General features: G+C 33.9%; 1 protein-coding gene across 1 annotated transcript; it reads right to left on the bottom strand.

Moving 5' to 3' along the window:
- Nucleotides 1-1,117: 1,117 nt before the first annotated feature.
- Nucleotides 1,118-17,077, bottom strand: LOC106427605 (probable LRR receptor-like serine/threonine-protein kinase At1g29720). The gene is made up of 25 exons (XM_048749818.1): nt 16,614-17,077; nt 16,362-16,494; nt 15,849-15,920; nt 12,118-12,189; nt 11,957-12,028; nt 11,792-11,863; nt 11,609-11,680; nt 11,420-11,491; nt 11,233-11,304; nt 11,089-11,154; nt 10,952-11,020; nt 10,794-10,804; nt 10,341-10,437; nt 10,209-10,259; nt 10,085-10,126; nt 3,765-3,808; nt 3,257-3,645; nt 2,977-3,172; nt 2,865-2,885; nt 2,647-2,775; nt 2,442-2,560; nt 2,153-2,363; nt 1,841-2,072; nt 1,611-1,761; nt 1,118-1,531 (listed from the first exon to the last, which is right to left on the bottom strand). Exons 2-25 carry the CDS (start codon nt 16,382-16,384, stop codon nt 1,133-1,135), a joined length of 2,754 nt encoding a protein of 917 aa, XP_048605775.1. The 5' UTR covers nt 16,385-16,494; nt 16,614-17,077; the 3' UTR covers nt 1,118-1,132.
- Between the last annotated feature and the right edge of the window lie 4,709 nt (nt 17,078-21,786).

Here is a 21,786-nt window from a genome sequence, read left to right on the forward strand (position 1 = left end):
TCATGAATGACCCATTTCTTTTGTCCCTTTACGTGTTTATAGTTCCAAAAGTATCATTTAAAAAATATTCTTTTTAGGATTATGAAGCTAAAAAGCTTCTTTTTTTTTAATAAAAAGAAAGAAAGTAAAAGAATTTCAATTTTTTGTAGCGTATCTTCTAAAAATATGTAAATGATTTTAGGAAAGTTATAGGAAAGAGAGTTTGATTCAACAAGCACTGTATATAATTCGAGTATGACAAACATTATAGAGATGTGTTTTTGGATCTATATAAATTAGAGAAAATTAATAGAATGTATAAGAAAAGTTGGTTTATTACTAGAGTGTTAAACATATTTTAAAAATTACTAGAATATTTAGATATTCATAGTAAATTACTGTAAGGACCTTTGGTTAGTTTTTACTTATTGAAATTATTTTTAAACATTAAATCTAAATCACTAATTAAATATACATATCATCATAATAGAAATCAAACCGTCTCTTCTTCATCATAACTACATAAAAAAAAAAAAAACTAACTAAGAACATTGTCTTTGTCGTCTCGAAGAAGGAACCGTCAAAGAAAGAACCGCGAAGATACTCTCATTCTCCGTCATCGACATTGTCTGTGTTTACTTCCTCTTCCTCGAACTAACTCTCTGTCGTGATACTCTGTTTTCTCCGTTATCGTCGTGCCCGAAATCATCGTCTTCAATCGTTTGTACGAAATCGTCTTCACCGCATTCTACGTATAAGACCAAAGCTATTTAATATTTGAATTATTGTACAAGTTGGCAGCAATGAACAGGTTCATGAATGACCCATTTCTTTTATCCCTTTATGTGTGTATATAGTTCCAAAAGTTTCATTTAAAAAATATTATGAAACTAAAAAGCTTCCTATTTTATAAAAGAAAGAAAGTAAAATATTTTCAATTTGTGCAGTGAATCTTCTTAGAATATGTAAATGATTTTAGGAAAGTTATACGAAAGAGAGTTTGATTCAAAAAGCACTAGAGATGTGTTTTTAGATATATGTAAATTAACCTAGTAATAAGATTTCAGACAACTTTAATGATATGACTAGGTAGCTATAAGATTACTTCACAGACCATTGTTTCCTCTTAAGGACTCGTGCACATCTTTTGATATCACATCGACGAGGAAGGCAACTCCACTGTGGAGTTCAGAATCACAGATTCCGGGTACGATGGGTAGAGATCACTACCGGAAACAGAGGACTTCATTGTCGATGCTGTTTGATCGGTCACACCAGATGTGCTCGAGCTAGCATGTGTATCAGCGTCCCTCAGCTTCGAGATGCTCCAGTTATGTCCATATAAACCAGGATCTGACATAACTTGTGTTACTTCAATCTCTCCGTCGAGCATTTGTACAGCCTCAGACATTGTAGGCCTTAAAGAAGGAGATGAATGTGTGCAAACGAGAGCAACTTTGATCATCCTCACTGCTTCTTTGCTGTTGAAATCACCTTCAAGCACTGGATCTACAATATCCATTATGTCCCCTGTCTGTTGCAGCATCAATGCCTGAGATTCACAAAAGTGGTCTAAGTAAACGTATAACACAAGCATACGGATATTAAATGAAAACAATCTCCAAGGTTACCCAATTGATAAGAGAGACGTGATCAGCACTTCCCTTGTGTTTAGTATTACTCTTGCCACTAACAATTTCCATGGCCACAACCCCGAAGCTATACACGTCTGCTTTCTCTGTTAGTTGACCCCATAATGCATACTCTGGAGCCATGTATCCGCTGCATTGTAACAAGAATAAAGACTAAGATATATTTATTTGGCTATGGTGCAGTTTTTGTTTTATAATATACTACTTACATGGTTCCTGCAATCTTGGTGCTAATGTGACTGTGTTCTTCTTCGTGGAGCCTGGCCAAACCAAAGTCAGATATCTTTGCGTTTAGGTCAGCATCTAGAAGCACATTTGTTGTTTTTATGTCACGGTGAACCATCCTGACTACAGATCCTTCGTGGAGGAAGGCAAGCCCTCTTGCGATTCCTACACAGATTTTTTGTCTCATTGCCCATTCTAACTTGGTTGAGCTCTTTCCTGGAATTGAGACATGTGATAACATATGTAGATATAAATTGGACTCAAGACGTAAGCTGGATGAATTTTAATTTATTTACCAAACAAAGCAAGAGCAAGGGAGTTATTTTCCATGTACTCATACACGAGAAGCAATTGATCCTTTTTGACACAGCATCCACAAAGCTTGACAAGATTTGGATGATTCAGACCAGAGATCATGCCTATCTCATTCACAAACTCACGGTTTCCTTGGCATGACTTGGAAGATAGCTGCTTCACTGCTATGATAGTTCCATCTGACAGCTCTCCCTGCATATTATGTTTCTCATATCAGAAACCAATTAAACAGCCTTGTTTGAGAAGAATGTGGCATATGTTTTAGTATACTTTGAATACGCATCCAAAACCTCCTTCTCCAAGTTTGTTGGCTTGATCAAAATCGTTTGTTGCAGCTTGAAGTTGCCTCCATGTAAAGCAAAGAGTTTGCAAACCCTGTGCTCTCAGATCTACAAGACCATATGTCCAGTAGGCAGTAGAAAATCATTATAGTAATGCTAAAATGAATTAGTCATATACCACAAATGATTCATACCACGTTCTCTTGTGTTATTGTCTAGCCTGCATCTTCTCCGAGTTATTCCCAAAGCCAAGAGAATCATTGTTACCAAGGCACCCGTTGCCCCGAAAATGATGGGATAGATGTGATGTTTTATTTTCTCCGCTACAAATGAGACACTAAAAGTATAAATATAAAAAAAAACAATACACAGAAAGACATAAAAAGCAAAGTAGTTTTCTTTGTCTAAAAACCTCCACATCGTGGTTCCTGACCTGAAATTTTGAAAGGTGAATATTATCACTAGGTGCCAAGAACATGAAACAGAAGCCAAAAAAGATGAATATTATCATTAGGTGTACGTACTGTGACACAAGGAGATAGCAGAGATAAGAGGACCATAGTTTCCTCTGCTGGGAATGAGATTTGTCCCTTTCCCTGCCCAATACAACCGAATCTCTAACATATGATCAGTCACAACAGCTTTCAGTTTTTTTATTACAGGCTTGAAAGTCCCATTAGCCTCCTCTTTGATGTTAAAGTCCCTCAAGAACAATTTTCCCTAACAAGAGGAAAAGGAAATGGACGTCAATCATCCATACTATGATTCCTGAAAACAAATATTCAGTAAACACCGATCCTTTACCTGAACATAAACATCAAATATGCGTCTGCCCAGACGACTGTGTGGTTTTTCCTCTGAAAACTGAATCTCCATAAAATGGAGGCTTACATTGTAGTCTCCATTTTCCAAGCAAAATGCATAATAAACTAGAGAGAGAGCAGATCGACGTGCGGTCTTATAAAGACCATGGGAATCTCCAAGTGGTGTCATACTAGTAGCTGAAATGGTATATGTGTCATCATTAGTATCATCATCCATAAAATCACCAGTGTTACTGATTCCCCAGTTTTTGAAGTGATGATTTGTCGAGGCTTTGGTACTGTTGTTATCAGCTTCATGCTTTGTTTTATATGAAAAATCTGTAGTAACTATGCTGTCTCCCCCACAATTTATATGTAGAAACCGCTGATCTACAATCCAAAAAATATTACCAACGTCCACAGAAAAACAGAACTAACAGAATAATCAGACAACAGAGGTAACTGCATGTTAGAAATAAGTTAAGACGGCTCATTAATTGTGTTCTTACTTCTCGTGCAGCTGATTGGACCAGCACATGGAAGAAGCCCAGTTCTGTATGAAAAAGACTACCAAAACTGTTAGGCGTCTCATCGGCACAATATATTCAAACGATTATTACTATTTGAAAGCAAGAGGTTCCTAAGTTTTAGATAGAGCATAATTAACCATAGCACCCCATTTGGGATGCTTAATTTTTTTTTTTTTTTTTTTTTGGTTTTTGGCTGATTAAAAAAAAAAAATTAAAAATGAACCATTCGCAGGCCGCCACGTGTCAGTGGGGCCCGCGAACAGTGGAAACAACCGGCGCTTCCTGCGCTTAAACAAGCGTTATGTTTCCATTTTTTTTTTTTAAAAAAAAAAGCTAAGCACCGGGGTAAGCACCCCGGTTAATTATGCTCTAATTGCAAGATAAAACAGAAGAGTGTACTCTTTTTTTTCTTTGCTTACACTACAAGAAAACAGCGACATACTGAGGGAAAAAATCGTCGGTATGTCGTCGGAATAACGTTATTCTGACGACATACCGACAAAACAAGTCCTCGGAAATAACTCCTCGGAAATTCCATTTTCTTCGGAAATCCCTCAGAATTTTCCGACGGAATTCCGAGGAAACAAATTTCCGAGGAAACTCCGAGGACCACCAGTTCGTCGGAAATCTCCTCGGAATATACCGAGGGAGAACGTCCTCGGAATTTACCTCGGAAGTTCCGACGAAATATTCCTCGGAATTTTCATCGGAAAATTCTGAGGAAATGAACCCTCGGAAAATTCCGAGGAACAAGAGTCCCTCGGTATATTCCGAGGAACATGTCCCTCGGTATATTTCGAGGGTTCATTTCCTCGGAATTTGAACCCTCGGAAAATTCCGAGGAACTAGTCCCTCGGTATATTCCGAGGGTACATTTCCTCGGAATTTAAAAAAAAATAATTTTTTTAAAAAAATAAAAATTTTGAAATTTAAATTCGAAAATATAAAATTAAAATTAAAATTGAAATCATATTAGTTAATATTCAAAGTTGTACAAATAAAAATAAAACATTCCGAGTTTTAGAAAAAAAAAAACTACGGGTCTGGCACGTCCGAGAACACCTCGTTCGGGTACATCCTCTGCATCATCTCCATCATTTGCTGGTTCAACCTCCTCTGTGCCTCATAGCCCGCCTGTTGAGCGCCCATCTGGGTCTCCAACAAAGATATGCGATCATCCTTGTCCTTCAACTGAGCCGTAAGTACTTCTGGATCAACAAAGGGCGGTGGTGCAGAAGAAGAAGGAACCGACCAGGTACGACGACCCAAACCGACCAAACGTCCCTTCTTCTTTGGAACCGACTGAAATAGAAAATAACCAAATTTAAATCAAGAAATAAATGAATTAAACTTTAAAAAAAAAAAGAACTTACGGATTCAACGATTTCGTTGATTCGAAACCGGGACAAGTTGGTCGAAGCCGTCGAAGCGTCATCCTCGGTTTGAAGCTGAGACACTTCGTCCTGCACCTGAGTTTGGACCAAGGTGACCACTTCCCTCACAAGACCGTCATCAATCTGGCCGGTCTTCTTGTTGGTATACGCCCTCTTCATTAGGGCGAGATCATCAACCGGCTCGCTATCATTTTCTTCCACCTTGAAAAAAACATAAATTAAAGAAACATTAGAAATTAGATGAAATGCACAAAAAAATAAAATTTCAAAATTTAAATAATTGAAGAAAAAGCGACTGAACTTACCATGCGATCTCCCAGAGAGGCAATAGATTGAGCACCAAGTTATGCTTGAAGACGCCCTTCCCTTTCGTCTCTTCCTTATCCCAATGCGCACACAACTCCGTCCAGACCGTGTTGTTTATCGACTTTGGGACCTTTTGGTAAAAAAAAAAAGAAAATAGTTAAATAAATTAAAAAATCGTTTAATAAATTTAAAAAATTGTTTAATAAATTAAAAACAAACCTTGTTGATTTCCCACTTCTTCTTCCACTCGTGGATCTACTTCCCATAGTTGTCCATAACTTTATGGACGAAGTGGTGATAGATAAAGAGCGTCTCATCGGAATTCCAGTTGAACTCTTGCTGAAAAAAAACACAATTAGTAGAAAATTTATGTTAAAGATTAAAAATATAAGTAAAAAATTAGAATACTTACCGCAAACTGACGAAACCACAGATGCTGCTTGTCGGTAGGGAAGTGAGTGAAAGTCGGATGTCCCCTGTCGAGGGCCGAGTACATCATACGATTGATCCATGCGCTGATCTTGTTCCCAGATCGGTTGAACCTAACAAAAAGAACAAACGGTTAATAATGAATCAAATTTTAAAGAAAAAAAAATGTTTAATTACCATGTTTGACCCCGTCCATGTGGATACGGAGTGAGATAGGGAAGATGGTCACGACCGCGCTGTCGAACCAACTCTGCAACACTCATCACTCCCGGAGGACCCGGAGGAGCAGGAGCGGGTGCAGCAGCGGGAGCGAGAGGAGCAGGAGCGGGTGCAGCAGAGAGAGATGTATGGTAGGAGCTGTGGGGCGAAGGGGAATCCTGAAAATGGCTGGAATCCCGAGACTGGCTCCCCGTACCACCACGACCACGACGCTGTCGAGGCCGGGTCTGATCATCATGAGACCTGTAAATTAAAAAAAAAAATATTTAATAAATATAGAAATATAAAAATTAATTTTATTTTCTTTTTAAATCCTAAATAATAGTTTTTAATCACAAAATTTTTTTTATAGATATTAAAAATGTTTAATAAATATATAAAAATAGTTCTAATAAACAAAAAATAGTTTTAATAAAAAAAAAATAGTTTAATAATTAAAAAAATAGTTTTAATAATATTAAATTTTTTTAATAAATATAGAAATTTATATAATATAAAAATATATTTTAAAAAAAAAAACAAATCCCAAATAATAGTTTTTAATCACAAAAAAAGTTTTATAGATATTAAAAATGTTAAATAAATATATAAAAATAGTTCTAATAAACAAAAAATAGTTTTAATAAATAAAAAATAGTTTAATTATTACAAAAAATAGTTTTAATAATATTAAAAATGTTTAATAAATACAGAAATTTATATAATATAAATATATATATTTTTTTAAAAAAAATATCCCAAATAATACTTTTTAATCACAAAAAAAGTTTTATAGATATTAAAAATGTTTAATAAATATATAAAAATAGTTCTAATAAACAAAAAATAGTTTTAATAAATAAAAAATAGTTTAATAATTACAAAAAATAGTTTTAACAATATTAAAAATCCCAAATAATAGTTTTATATACAAAAAACGTTTTTAAAATCCAAAAAATCGAATTTATATACAAAAATTTATAAAAAAATTCTAAATCAATTCAACAAAACAAATTATTCAACCAAATCACAATTCTAAACCTATTATACAACCAAATCACAATCCTAACCAATCACCCTAACAAAAATCTATCAAATCTACACAAAAACCTAACACATAGAACCTAAGAGAGTGGGATAAGGTCCTTACATGATTTGTGTAAGAGAAGAGGGAGATCGCCGGAGATATCGTCGGACAGAAGGTGGAGATCGCCGGAGAGGAGAGAGGAGCCGCGCAGAGGAAGAAGAGAGAAATGGGGAAGAAGAAGCGGCTCGGGGTTATAAAACCTAGGGTCCGACGGATAGTATCCGTCAGAATTCCGACGGAATTCTAATTTCAATTTTCGCGAAATATTTGCCCGGTTAAATGTAAAAATTCCGAGGAAATTCCGACGGAAACATAGATATCCGTCGGAATTCCGTCGGAATATTCCGAGAAATTTCCGAGGAACTAGTGTTTGGGGTTTCAAAACATCGATTTTTTTTTGCCGTATTTCATTTCTTATACAATTGTAATGCATACCATTGAGGATTCTTTGTATAGATGATCATAAACCATGAAATAACAAAATTTCAAAACGAATTGTAAGTATTCCCTTTACCGTTCATTAAAGTGTATAAGTGTTTCTCTTATGTTGTGGGGATTTCGTTCATACAATCGGAAAAGTGTTTATTATAAGGTAAGGAACAAATTTTTGACTTCATAATCAGTCTAAGACACTTAATAAGGGTTATATAAGTGTTATTCAAACCGCAAAACGTTGTTTTCGGTTTAAAAACCCTACTTCCTCGGAATTTCCGCGGAATATTCCGAGGAAATTCCGAGGAAACCCTTATCTTCCTCGGAATTCCGTCGGAATATTCCGAGGAATTTCCGAGGAACTAGTGTTTGGGGTTTCAAAACATCGATTTTTTTGCCATATTTCATTTCTTATACAATTGTAATGCATATCATTGAGGATTCTTTGTATAGATGATCATAAACCATGAAATAACAAAATTTCAAAATGAATTGTAAGTATTCCCTTTACCGTTCATTAAAGTGTATAAGTGTTTCTCTTATGTTGTGTGGATTTCGTTCATACAATCGGAAAAGTGTTTATTATAGGGTAAGAAACAAATTTTTGACTTCATAATCAGTCTAAGACACTTAATAAGAGTTATATAAGTGTTATTCAAACCGCAAAACGTTGTTTTCGGTTTAAAAACCCTACTTCCTCGGAATTTCCTCGGAATATTCCGAGGAAACCCTTATCTTCCTCGGAATTCCGTCGGAATATTCCGAGGAATTTCCGAGGAACTAGTGTTTGGGGTTTCAAAACATCGATTTTTTTGCCGTATTTCATTTCTTATACAATTGTAATGCATACCATTGAGGATTCTTTGTATAGATGATCATAATAAAAAATAGTTTAATAATTAATAAAAAATAGTTTAATAATTACAAAAAATAGTTTTAGTAAGAATGACTGGCCATAGAGAATATTGTCTTCCACTCTTGCCAAACGGGCTGAAACCATCAGTACATAATCCAAGGTATACATTTCTTCTCTCATACGCAAACTCGGGATACTTTGATTGGAAATGCTTCCACGCTTTTGCATCTGAAGGATGTCTGATCTCACCATCTGTTGAGTGCTCCGCATGCCATCTCATTGGTTGCGCTGTGCGTTCAGACAGATACAACCTCTGCAACATTTCCGTCAAAGGCAAATACCACATCCTTTTATATGGCACTGGAACTCTTCCACTCGTATCTTTATAACGAGGCTTTCCACAAAATTTGCATGTTACCCGCTGTTCATCCGCCCTCCAATAAATCATGCAGTTGTCGCTGCATACATCTATTACCTGATACGATAAACCAAGACCAGCTACGAGTTTCTGAACCTCGTAGTATGAACCAGGAGCTACATTATCCTCGGGTAGAATACCTTTTACAAAATCAGCAATCGCATCCACACAGTCTTCAGCCAAATTATAATTTGTTTTAATGCCCATCAATCTTGTAGCAGATGATAAAGCTGAATGACCATATCTGCAACCTTCGTACAATGGTTGCTTTCCAGCATCCAACATATCATAAAATCTCCTAGCTTATGCATTGGGTAAATCTTCCCCTCTAAAATGATCATTTACCATCTCCTCAGTACCTACACCATAATCTACATCCGTTCTAATTGGTTCTTCTAATCTAACCGCTGGCTGAGGTTCGCTAGTACTACCATGTTCATAATCAGTTTCCCCATGATGATACCAAATTTTGTAACTTCGTGTAAACCCATTCAAATATAGATGAGTCCAAACATCCCACTCTTTAATAACCTTTCTATTTTTACAATTAGAGCAAGGACATCTTAACATACCTGTTTTTGCTTCCGGTTGTCGGTGAACTAACCCCATGAATTCGGTTATACCTCGTTGGTATTCTTCCGTAAGCAATCTCGTGTTCGGATCCAAATGAGGTCGATCGATCCAAGAACGAAAATAATTTGAAGAAAACATGTTTTTTATGAATCAAATTCGTGTGTAAAGAGAGTAAGAGGGAGGATGAAGATATGGAGTGAATGAAGAGGAAGAGGGGTGCTTGTATTTATAGTTGAAATCCTGCCGACAGACCTAGGAAATTCCGACGGAAACGGCTAATTCGTTGGAATTTCCTCGGAATTTTTAAAATCCCCCAACGGCTCTCTAACGGCTATAATATATCCTCGGAATTCCTCAGTTTTTTCCGAGGAATACATTTTTCCTCGGTATTCCATAAGAATATTCCGACGGATTAATATTTCCTCGGAATTCCGTCGGTATATTCCGAGGAAATTCCGAGGAAATTCCGAGGAAACCAAATTTTGTGTTTCCTCGGAATATCCTCGGAAATTCCTCGGGATATTCCGAAGATTTCATTTTCCGTCGGAATGTCCGTCGGAATACCGCTGTTTTCTTGTAGTGTTAATAACAGAAAAGTGTACTTACAAGTTGTTCTTTAAATATGAACTCCGGTATGTATTTATGTTACTGATTCAACATCAAATGAAAATAAAAAAAAACTTTAACATGAGAAGTTAAAAGAAATAGAGAGAAGATTTGATGTTCATACATCTTTTCCCGGCAGATAGAGGACCAAGAGAAATTGTTGTAAGAGAGATCACTGTGAGAAACCACCAGAAAGATTAGCTGACATGACGAAAAATATAGCTCGAGTCATAGACAACGGAAAGGTTAAACGTACATATTAGATTCACTATTGAGAAAACCACCAGATTCAATGTCTCCAGAAAGCCTATTTCCAGTCAAATAGCTGAAAGAACATGTCCAAAAAAAAGATACTATATGATAGTTACATTAAAAGGTTTTCAGATCTTTAACATTCTCAATGTCATAATGTATATATATATTTATAAACCATCTCATACATGCATAGTTTTAATTACAGCAGATCTTGTCATACTTTTTTTATGACGAGAAGATTCTATGTCCTATGACCAGTATAGTCGTAGGAAAAGATCCAGACCATTCAATTTAAGTCTAGTTACCTCTCCTATCGGGACCTAAACATATGACCTCTAAGATCTCTACTACATAATCCAAAAGTCTTAACCACTACGCCAAATCGTCGTTGGTGATCTTGTCATACATGCATATCACTCTCAAAAAGTTGCACTTTCTTCTTTCTATTGCTTACCCCAGGACATTCTATATGTATATACAGCTATATACAGCTAGAACTGATTTAGTCCAGTAAATTGAAGAATATAAAATGTACGATGTGATGAGTCCAACACAAAATATCTCAACAACATATTAAAATTACATTTTCAGATTTCACCAAAACAAACTTACAGAGTTTTCAATTTCTTGCTCCAGATGTAAGGCGGAATTGAACCAGAAAGACTCACATTCCTCAAAATACTGAAACAGAAACGGAGACCTTAGTTTGACATTCTCAGATAAACCAAGCTTCATTGGGAAACACATACAGGCTTTGGATGACTTTGCTAGATATATTAGGAAAGGAGTGTATCCCAGTTGTATCACTAATGCTCCTGAAAATGGATATTTAAGGTCAGCATATTCATTTCAATGGTCCTTGTGCTGATCAATTAACTAAAAGTAGTTAATACAGGTGGGTAAGGTTTTCTAGGCGGGCCACCGCGTCAGGAATAGGTCCTTTCAGTCCACTTGCATGTAGATGCCTGTTGATCTTTTTTTTTTTTGAAACACCGATTATATTAAAAGAACGAGAAGTTAGATGATATTGTAGCACAAACTGTAAGAGAAATTACAGTTAGTGATGATGAAAAAGTTTACAGCTTTCGAAGCCGAGACCAGTTGCCAATATATTCTGGGATGATGCCACTGAAGTTATTGTCACATAATCTACTGCATAGTGTAAACAAACAACTAGTTCACTTCCTTGCGGGTCAAGGAAACATTCTCAACGTAAGAGGTTACAGTTCAATTTAGGTGCCAATAAAACAACATTTTATCGAAACTTACACTTTCTCAAGGTATATCAGTCTAGCGAGAGTGCTAGGAAGGCTTCCTGTAAATTTATTGGATGCGAGTTCCCTGCAAAACACAGCTTTCAGAAGCTATTTTAGCTACATACTTAACTATTTCAATAAAACCAAAGATTCTGGTGGTTTTTGGACAATGGTTAAGATGCAAAAATAATCTTACAATCCTGTTAGGTTGGTCAAGTTACCAAGCTCATCAGGAATCAGACCAGAGAACTGGTTGGCTTCAACCGATCTGAAAAACTCATCACATTAATGTAATAATAATATTAGACCATGATTAGAAGGCACACTCCTAGTCCATAGAGGCTAAATGTACGAGACATACAAGAATGTGAGATTCTTGAAGTTTTGAAAACCTGATGGTAAAGGGCCAGACAAATTATTCGCGCAGAGCGAGCTGCATGAAAAGTCACAGTTATCTCGCTAATCCTAAAGAGGAGATTGTCGGAGCTGGAAAACAAACAAACAAAGAGAGAGATAGCTGACATGAAAGTGAGGTCTGGCATTGAAGCCCACTCCATCGGGATTGAGCCTGAAAGGTAATTTCGGCACAAGTCTCTGCCAAGAAGAGCAAAAACTCGGTCTTTGTGTCGGACAGACAAACAAACAAGTGGTTGCTCCAAATATCTTCTCTCCCCACCAACTCTTAGCTTCGACATCTCCTCTTGCGTCTCGTACCGGTGGCCGACGGAGGGTCTCTACCCGTCGGTCGCCACCCCGTTTAGTCACCGTTCCTAGTCTCTGCCCTCTCACGCTTCTGTCTCCTCCACTTCCTCCTTGCTTCATCTCCTTTGTTTATCGTCGGGTTGCGGCCGGACTAGGCGATTCAAACCGGTGGCTGTGGGTGTCTACAGCTTCACTGGAGAGATGGCGAGGTCGTGGTGAGCCGGATCTGAGCTGGAGGCGTCGTCAAGCTGGTAGATCTAGGGTTTCGCACGGAGTAGATCTGGGTCAGATCTCTCCCGGAGGGTTCGCCGGAGTGGCTCTGCATTGCTGCCTTTGCCGTTCTGGTCAGTGTTCTGCCTCCACCGTCTCTCCCATGTCTCCTCTTACGGCTGCTTTGGTAAGAACTTCCCCCTCTTGTTCCAAGTTGAAAAGGCGATTCGAGACTCATCGTCGGGGACTTCTTTCTCGGTAATGGTTCTTAGACAACCACCTGGTGTTTCTTTGGGTTTCGATCTGTTCGGGTTTGGGTTGGATTGGAGTTTCGTGCCGTTACTCCGTTTTGTCTAACCTCCTCAGACGGGTCTCTCCTCCTGTTTCGCCTGCTGTAAGGAGCTCTGGCTCCTCCGTTCTTCAAGCTTCAGAAGGAAGTTGGTCGTTGTCCTCTGCCTCTCTTGGTGTTCTGTTGCTGGAATCCCTTGTGCTCTGCTCGCGTGGTGGGACCAGAGTCCAGCCATTAAACCTCTGCTTCCACCAGCCAGTACTCCATCTTTGCTTCATATACCGGTTCTTTACATCAGTTAGGATTCTCAGAGTATGGCGTGACAGTTTCTTGAGATAGCAACGTCTGGAGTGGACATCATTGCTTGCGATGGCCGGACCAGGGCTTGCCGACCCTGCTTCGCCTGTCCTTCTTTCGATGTCGCCTTCGGGATGGTCTGCGGTGCCTCGGACCATTCTCCGGTTGCGATTCTCTATTGGCTCGAGCTATTTTGATGCAGGTTCCGGCTTCAAGATCTTCTCTCTGGTCTCCTGTTTGCTGAATGGTTGCTTTAAGACCTGTAAAATACTAGCTAAGCTTCTCGCATCCTCATGGTTGTGATTAAATCTTATTAGTCTTAGTGAGTTTTTTTACTTTTTTTGTGGCTTGCTATGGCTTCATTGCTCTGTCTTATTGACTTAGCGACTTAGATTCAATAGGATTAGATTAGTCAAGTCCATTGTATCTCTTTGCCTCATTATTAAGTTAATGAAATTCACATACTTAACAAAAAAAAGAAGAGCAAAAACTCACCATGTACATATTAGGTGGTTCTAGCGTTAAAAATTAAATTAAAGATGTCAAAATTTAATATATTTTCCACGAAATATAAGATTTTTTGTTGCATTTTTTCTTTAGATTTTAACTAATACATTTTTCATTAAAACTAAAACATAAATAAATAAAAATGGTAGAATTCTGTTAAAAATAACAAATTAAACTTTAAAATAATTAAAAATATTATGCAAAAGTAATTTTTTTAATATTTAATATCTGTGAAAATTAAAATATCATTCTTTCAACTATGGAGGAAGTATTATTTTATCTGAAAGTGAAAATCTATTTTATAATTTGATTTATTTTTGATTAGTGCAGTATTTAGTTCTATTGAATATTAGAAATTTATAACCATTAAAACATTTGTGATCAGTACTAGAGACAACTATCACTTCAAAAGTTAGAAAAAATCATAATTATATAAAATAGATTGACCAATCTCTTTAATACCAATTGAGTTTGCGGGTAGAAGATCATCTAACTTAATATAATATCAATATCTAATTCATGTAGTCTGGTCCTATTCATAATCGTTTTGATCCAAAATTGAAAAGTATGTTAATATATTTACTATTAAACTTAAGTTAACAGTGATTTGGTACTTTACCAAACTTTAAATTTTATTTTATTTGATGTAAGTTACATTTATAAAATAGAACAATGTTACTGGATAGCAAATAATAGTGTTTTTTTTAAATAACCCCATAATATATATATATATATATATATATATATATATATATATATATATATTTGTCCAAAAAAGAAAAAAAAAATATATATATATATATATTTCTGGAATTCTCTCAAAGCAACTAACAATTTTATTTGATAAAGTATAGATGTTTATGCGACAAAACTAGAAATGTTTTGAAACTCGACCAGGATCCGCGATTGAACCGGTAAATCCGGTGACCCAGAAAAAAATCGATTTGGATTTTGTGAAAAACCCAATATTTAGAAATCCGCAAAACCCCAGTAAAACCTGGAACCCGATACCGGTTGAACCATCGATCGAACTAATAAATAACTTTTACTTCTTTTTTTTAAGTTTTTAATTATGTTTTTAGATTATGTTTTATATTCTAAGTTTTCAATTAAGAAGTTAGGTGCTGGAAAAAAAAAGAAGTTAGGTTTTCATTTTAAGTTCTATATTTGTGATTTTTAGATTTTGATAAAGATTTCATTATGCCACCTAAAAAAAGTGAAGTGAACGATGATAGAAAGAACCAAAATTAGTTGGTATTAATTTATTTCTGTTATTGACAATTTATTTCCAATTTGAAGTTTAATTTATTATTCACATTAGACATTTAAATATTTATAAATTTTATGTCTTAATTTTTTTTAGATGTCATTACTTTTGTCTTGCTTGAGAAAATTTTAAATACTCTAAACCTGTTTTTGATATTTTGTATGCCAAATGAAAATAAAAATATAAGAACTAAAGTTAAGTATTTTCTAAATGTTTTAAACCTAAAATATATACATATCCAAACTATTATTTTATATTATATTTTTATTTACATAGCTGATATATTATTATATAATAAAATTAATTCATTTATTAATATGCGGTTTATCCGCGGGCGATCCAGTGACCTAGCAACCCAGTAAGTTGTTTGGTTCAGTGTTCGGGTCGGTTTTAAAAACATTGCTAGAAACAGCTAATGCCGAAAGTTAAACCGTTTAAAGATTTAAGGGGTTTTGATAAGTTAGACACCGCCATAGAGTTGACTTTCCACTTTTGTGTTTACGTTTAGAATTTTAAAATATCTTCTGATAAGCACTAATTTATAGACATGTTTTTCTTAATACAATTTTTTTGTCACATATACTTCTTGATATAACTAATCCTCTATTGGTTATATAAAAAGAAATAACCTAAAACATTTTTTCAAATTTAGCATAATAAATTTTAAATTCCAAACTAGCAATAGCATACATCATTGTGTGAAAAAACACATTTTTATACTAAATGAATTACAAATAAAAGTAAAACATTATCTTTAAGCTTTCCGTTACAATTTAATAGATTTTACATTTTCTCCATTATAAATAAATTCTTTAACGTTTTGATATTATATTTATGCTATTAAGAAAAGATTTACGGTAATAGCTTATTTTATAACTTGCTTTGTGGCTGGCTACCTTTTTGATAATTTTTTTAAAGGCTTACTTTTGATACTTCTTTGATACTTTTTAATAATTGCCAGTGTAAAAACTCCGAACTTACATCGACCGGAGATACCGAAGCTTTACTAACTGAGGCGGAAGTTTCCCAGGAAGTTCCATGCTCTTGAGAAATCTGTATATTTTTGAAGGAAAATTTTGATGTTTACCACATTATTAATATTATTATTCATGTTTACTTTCACTGAAGAGTCATTTTCATAAATATTTTTTTAATTAATAGGTAAAAGACTCTTGTACATATATATAGAGACAATAAATCATTATTTAAATAAATAAAATTTTAATAGTTTTCGAATCTTAAATTCCATCTACCAAAATCTTGTCTCATCTCTCAACTTTAAACCATGAATCTAGATTACTTAACTCTAGAGTTATTAATGTATTTTTACGTCTTTAAAAGTAAGGGTAAAAATTGTGTAAATATAAAAATTGGTATTAGGAGTGTGTTATTTTAGGCAAAAAAAAAAATTTCAAATGCAACAAACAAACAAAAGTAATAATAGAAATGAAGTGAAAAACAGATCAAACGATTAGAGAGAAGAATAACACTAACAAGTCGATAATATGACATGTCATGTTGTCACAATGACATTTAACGGTGTTGTTCACACCCTCATTCTGAACAAAATCAAACTTTAGTTTTTCCCTTATACCAAGTGTAGTGGCAATCTCCTTAAGCGCGTTCACTGCATTAATATAGCAAAAATAAAGTTAATTAAACATGGATCATATAAAATATATACAGATTTTGTCTGTGAGTTTATAAGGATGAAGTTTAGAAAATAGTCATTCTTTCTTCTCATACATTCATCTGGATGAAGAACTGGTGGTGAGGCCGATTTTGTTAGAGTTGCGAGGAAGATTGTGATGATGGTAAAGAACAAAAGAAAACACGAGAATCACAATGTTATCATTAGCAAGTGATTCAGTAGTTATATAATACATTTCGTGTAGGGTTTGATTAGGTCGTCCGTGACTGTAGGGTTTGATTCAGTAGTTATATAATACATTTCGTGTAGGGTTCGATTCGCACTAGCCACCAGAGAATTTACACGCGGACTTGCTCTGGCGCCCGAAACCGAAGACCGTTGCCTGGCCATGACCCACCCTCGGGTGTGCGTCCGCGCCGCTAAAGGGTTCGGTCTCTAGTCTGGACCACCATGGTGGGGCCAGGACACTCGGTTATCAAAAAAAAATATATATATATATGTACTGACCATTCTTGATAAATGTTGACGCTGAATTTGTAATGGAGAACAGAGCCATTCGTGATTTGATGTTTCATGTCTCCTTATGCGTTTAGTTGATTAATTTAAGAGAAATGTCTTTTGTCATAAAAATACCACACAAAAAAAATCAAAATAGTTTTCATTAAAATTTTTAAACATATATATATATATATATGATTAGCTAGTTAAGAATTAGGGTTTAGGTTTTTGTAAGTAGAGGTTTAAGACGATATAGAACTTAAGATTTAAGATATAAAATTTTAAATAAAAATATTTTAAATAAAAAATTTATTTATATAAATATAGTATTCATTAAGGATAGTTTAGGTTTTTTTTACTTTTTAATGAAGGCTATTTTGATTATTATTTCCTTACATTTATTTTTATGATAAAAACTTGGGACAATTTATACCACATTTCATGTACCACTATTCAATTATACCTTTAAATGTAGTTCATTTTTAACTTTACCTTTTTGTGTCTGACCAAAAGACATAAATAACTTTAAAGTCTATTTTGAATAAAGAACATGATAGTGAAGACCGGCGGCCGAGAAAACAGTGACACATCACAGATCTCAAGATGAATACTTGATGTTTCCTTGAAGAAACTAGAGATCCGAGTTAATGTGCTCTATTTTTGCTTTAAAATATCGGTCAATTTCGAATTTTTCCCGACGATGATCCTCCTTTGCTCTAAAATTGATTCGTGGTGGAGTTTATTTGCCACATTACGAAGAATGGCTATAAGTTGAAGCTATAGATTCTCTTCTTCTGGCATCAGATCATCTTTGATCACTTCACAGGTTTGAGGATATTGTTGAATCTGGGTTTTTACTTTTTACCATTAAAATCTTTCAAGGTTTAGAGATTACGATTTGTTCCAACATTGAGATTCTGAATATTCATCAATCTGAAGAGGGTAAACAATTGATTAGAGATGAGTATATGCAATGTGATTTTAGGTTTTGAGATTTTAGGAATTGGATTTACGAGTTACTTAAAGACACTGGGTATTGAGATTTTAGTATTGAAATCATTTATAAGGATTTATTAAATAATTTATAAGGGTTTATAAAATTCAGTTGTTATTTAGGATATGTAAAGTCGAAGCTTAGTCTAAGTACTAGTCAAGAGAGAGGACATAGTGATGGTGGTTGCTAGAGAATTGTATTGTCAACAAACAATGATCAACGTTAAAGACATATTGTTTCGTATTATCCTTAATTTCAAAGGGTGGACATACCATAAGATGGTTCCATGATTTAGAGAAGTGTGCATAACTATTGAGTTGTATGACATTGCTGGAAAAACATGAATATACAGGAAATATTTACAACTCCAGTTCATAGCGTTAAATTGAGAAATGACGAATTTTTGAAGGGTGTGGAGGGGTAGTAAAGCACAAAAGGAAGAATTCTGAACCTTAGATAACTATATGTAATGACATCACCAGAATTTGTGCTGATAGATTGGATCGAAGAGCTAAAATCTAAGCATGTCCCTGGAGCTTTTCTAAAAGAGCTAAATGTTGAACGTGTCCTTGGAACTGTCCTAGAAAAATTTAACAGAGGTAACAAAGCTTAAATTCTTTTTTTTTTACTATGTGCACTTCTTTGCACTCACCATTAATTTTTTTTTTGTTTCTCATCAGAGCATTCTGGAGCAGTAGTTATCAAGAGTTAGCTTTCCTTATGCAGCTTCGCCTGTTTTATTGTTTCCTCCATCCTCAATCCGTTCCTCCTTCAAGTGTTGAATATTCAGCAAAACCAAAATGCTCATCACATATGCCAAGAAATACACCATTTGGTCTGATCCGTCTTTCAATCTATTTATGTATTTTTGGATGGACCAATTGTGTTTGCAAGAAGTATCTATAATGATTAATAAAGCTATTTATGTGTGCTTATAAAGGTTTATAGAACCAATCATATGAATATATCAAAGAGTTTTGTATATAAACCATTTATAATAGTTTATAAAATCTTTTATGAACCATTATTTATTAATTTTTGGAGTCATCTATATAGTTTATAAAACACTTCAAAATTATAAAACTATTTATAAGGGTTTATAAAATCATTTATAAGAGTTTATAAATCATTTATAAGAGTTTATAAATTTCTTATTAAAGTTTATAAATCTATTTATAAGGGTTTATACAAAATTATAAGAGTTTAATAATCTTCATAACACAATTTATAAGAGTTAATAAATCATTTAGAAGAATTTACAAATCCTTACAAAAATTTATACGTAAATATTTACAGAGATATTTATAAGTGTTTATAATTTCTTATAAATCTTTATAAATCATTTATAATTATTTATGAATCATTGATAAGAAATAAAAATATTATTTATAATGGTTTATAAGACCATTTACAAGAGATTATGTACCATTAATAGGTAGTAATAATTGTTTTATAAAGGTTTATAAAATAATTAATAAGAGTTTGTAAAATCAGTTGTAAGAGTTTATAATCTTTATAAATAATTTATAAGAGTTTATAAATCTATTTCTACGGTTTTATAAATAAATTTATAAAGGTTTATAAATTTTTTTTTTTACAGCAAAAGCATTTACAGACTCATGTAGACTCTGTAAACCAAAGTGGTAACTCTGCATCCATGTGTACGACGAACGACGGTTGCATCCGAGCACTGCGTGCCAAGCGATCCGCCATTATATTTTCCGTCCTAGGAACATGAACGATTTCTGAGTTGGTGAAGCTTCTTCTCAAAAGCTTAATGTCCTCCAGGTAACTTCCAAATGCTGACCATTCCTCAGGTTCCGAAACCATCTTCACCAGTTGAGAACAATCCGTTGCAAACGTGACCCGGGACTGTCTTAAGTTTTTCATACATTCCATTGCCCAAATTAATGCTTCCATCTCCGCATGAAGAGGTGATAGACTTGCCCTTACATTTCTTGCCCCTAACAAACCCTCAAACCATGTAAGGGTACTGGGCCAGCCTTGTCCTGAAAAATAATCTTTATCTTTCCAAGATTCTATAAGAGTTTATAAATATATCTATAAGACTTTAGATATCATCAAAAAATCATTTATAAGAGTATTTAAATTCATTATTAACAGTTTTATAAGGCTTTAAAAAAATATATATAAGTATTTATAAAATCCCTTAAAGAGATTTACTAAATCATTTTCTAACCAAAAGCATCATGAATGTATGTGTAATTATAAAAGTCATAAATCATTTCGGGTCTATGACAAGTTAATAGGAGTTGATACATCAGATATGAAAGTTTAAAAATTATTTTTAATGTTTTTTAAATCATTTATAAAGTGTATAAATCTGTTTTAAGGAACTCAAAAGTCTGATAAATCTTTTATAAAAGATTAAAACTAATTTATAAGAGTTTATAAGTCGATTTTAAGTGATTTTTTACCCACTGATTGATAAGTGTTTATGAATATTGATATGGTGAATATCCAGTTTACTTAATACTAGGCACAATGAGTATAAGGAACTCAAAAATGATTTATAAACATTTATAAATTGATTTATAATAGCTTATAAGTTGATTTTTCTATAATCGCTCTAAAAGACAATCAACACAAAAAAGCTTTGCAAAACATATACTTTTGCATCATCGGATGATGAGAAAAACTAGGTAAAAATTTCAGTGCATTCAAACACAATCCTCTGTGCGGCGATAAGGTGAAATAATTATAAATCCATTATCACTGTCAGTGGCGGATCAACATCTCCAATGGTACACAATAATTTTCTTTATATCCCTTTATTATTATTTGAGGAGCATTAAAAATAAATAACCTTTAGTTCATGTGTTTATTACAAGTGTGCCATTTCTTACGTGGCAACTCCACAAGCTCCCTCACCTATTCTATTTAAAACCCCTTTGTTAACTAGAGTAATTACACAACATGCCATTGATCAAAACTTTATAATTTCCTTAGTTTTGTCTACATTTGTCACATATATACGTTGATACGTATTACATCAAACCTTATCATTTATTTCTTGCGTTAGTTACCTTAACCGAAGTTCTACGTATTACATCAAAGATTTTAAAATTATGTTAATTACCTTGACTGAAGTTTTTTCATTAATTTGTTTCAATACAAAAACATTACTGACATACGTAGTGGTCTAATTTTTTATTCAAAATGAATATAGATGCGAAAAAATTAATGTACGATTATCAATCAAAGTTTGTTTTCTGAAAAATCCTAAAAAGTATTTGATGATCAATACGTGCTCAAGTGATTGATTTTCTTAAAAATACGAAAAAAATATTTGTTCTCTTAAAAATATATCAAGAGGAAAACTTTGTTTTAAAATAGTGAAACAGAAGAACCATGCATATGGCATATACTTGCCCCGTTTCATTAAATTGTTAGATGATCTCCGCCTTGCGTTGTAGAAACTAAGGTAAAATACGATTTTCTGGCATACAATTATAAAAACTTACCTTATATGATCTATCGTAATTAAGATTTTAACGCCAGCTTGCATAAAGCAAATAATGGCGGAGCAAATTGCCCATGATTTAAACGTGATTTGCAAGGAAGAAATTGATTGATGATTGGGAAAAAGGAAACTTCTAATAACTTTGATATATTTTTAAATTACAAATTTGGTAAATTGATGGTAATAATACGTGATTTGTGAGGACTTGACTTTTGTATATAAGGAACGTAGATTAAGGTTCAAATTATTGTAATCAATTAATAATCATGAACTTTCTTGAATTTTTTCAATT

The sequence above is a fragment of the Brassica napus genome, chromosome C3, assembly GCF_020379485.1.
Source record: "Brassica napus cultivar Da-Ae chromosome C3, Da-Ae, whole genome shotgun sequence".
Classification (NCBI taxonomy): domain Eukaryota; kingdom Viridiplantae; phylum Streptophyta; class Magnoliopsida; order Brassicales; family Brassicaceae; genus Brassica; species Brassica napus.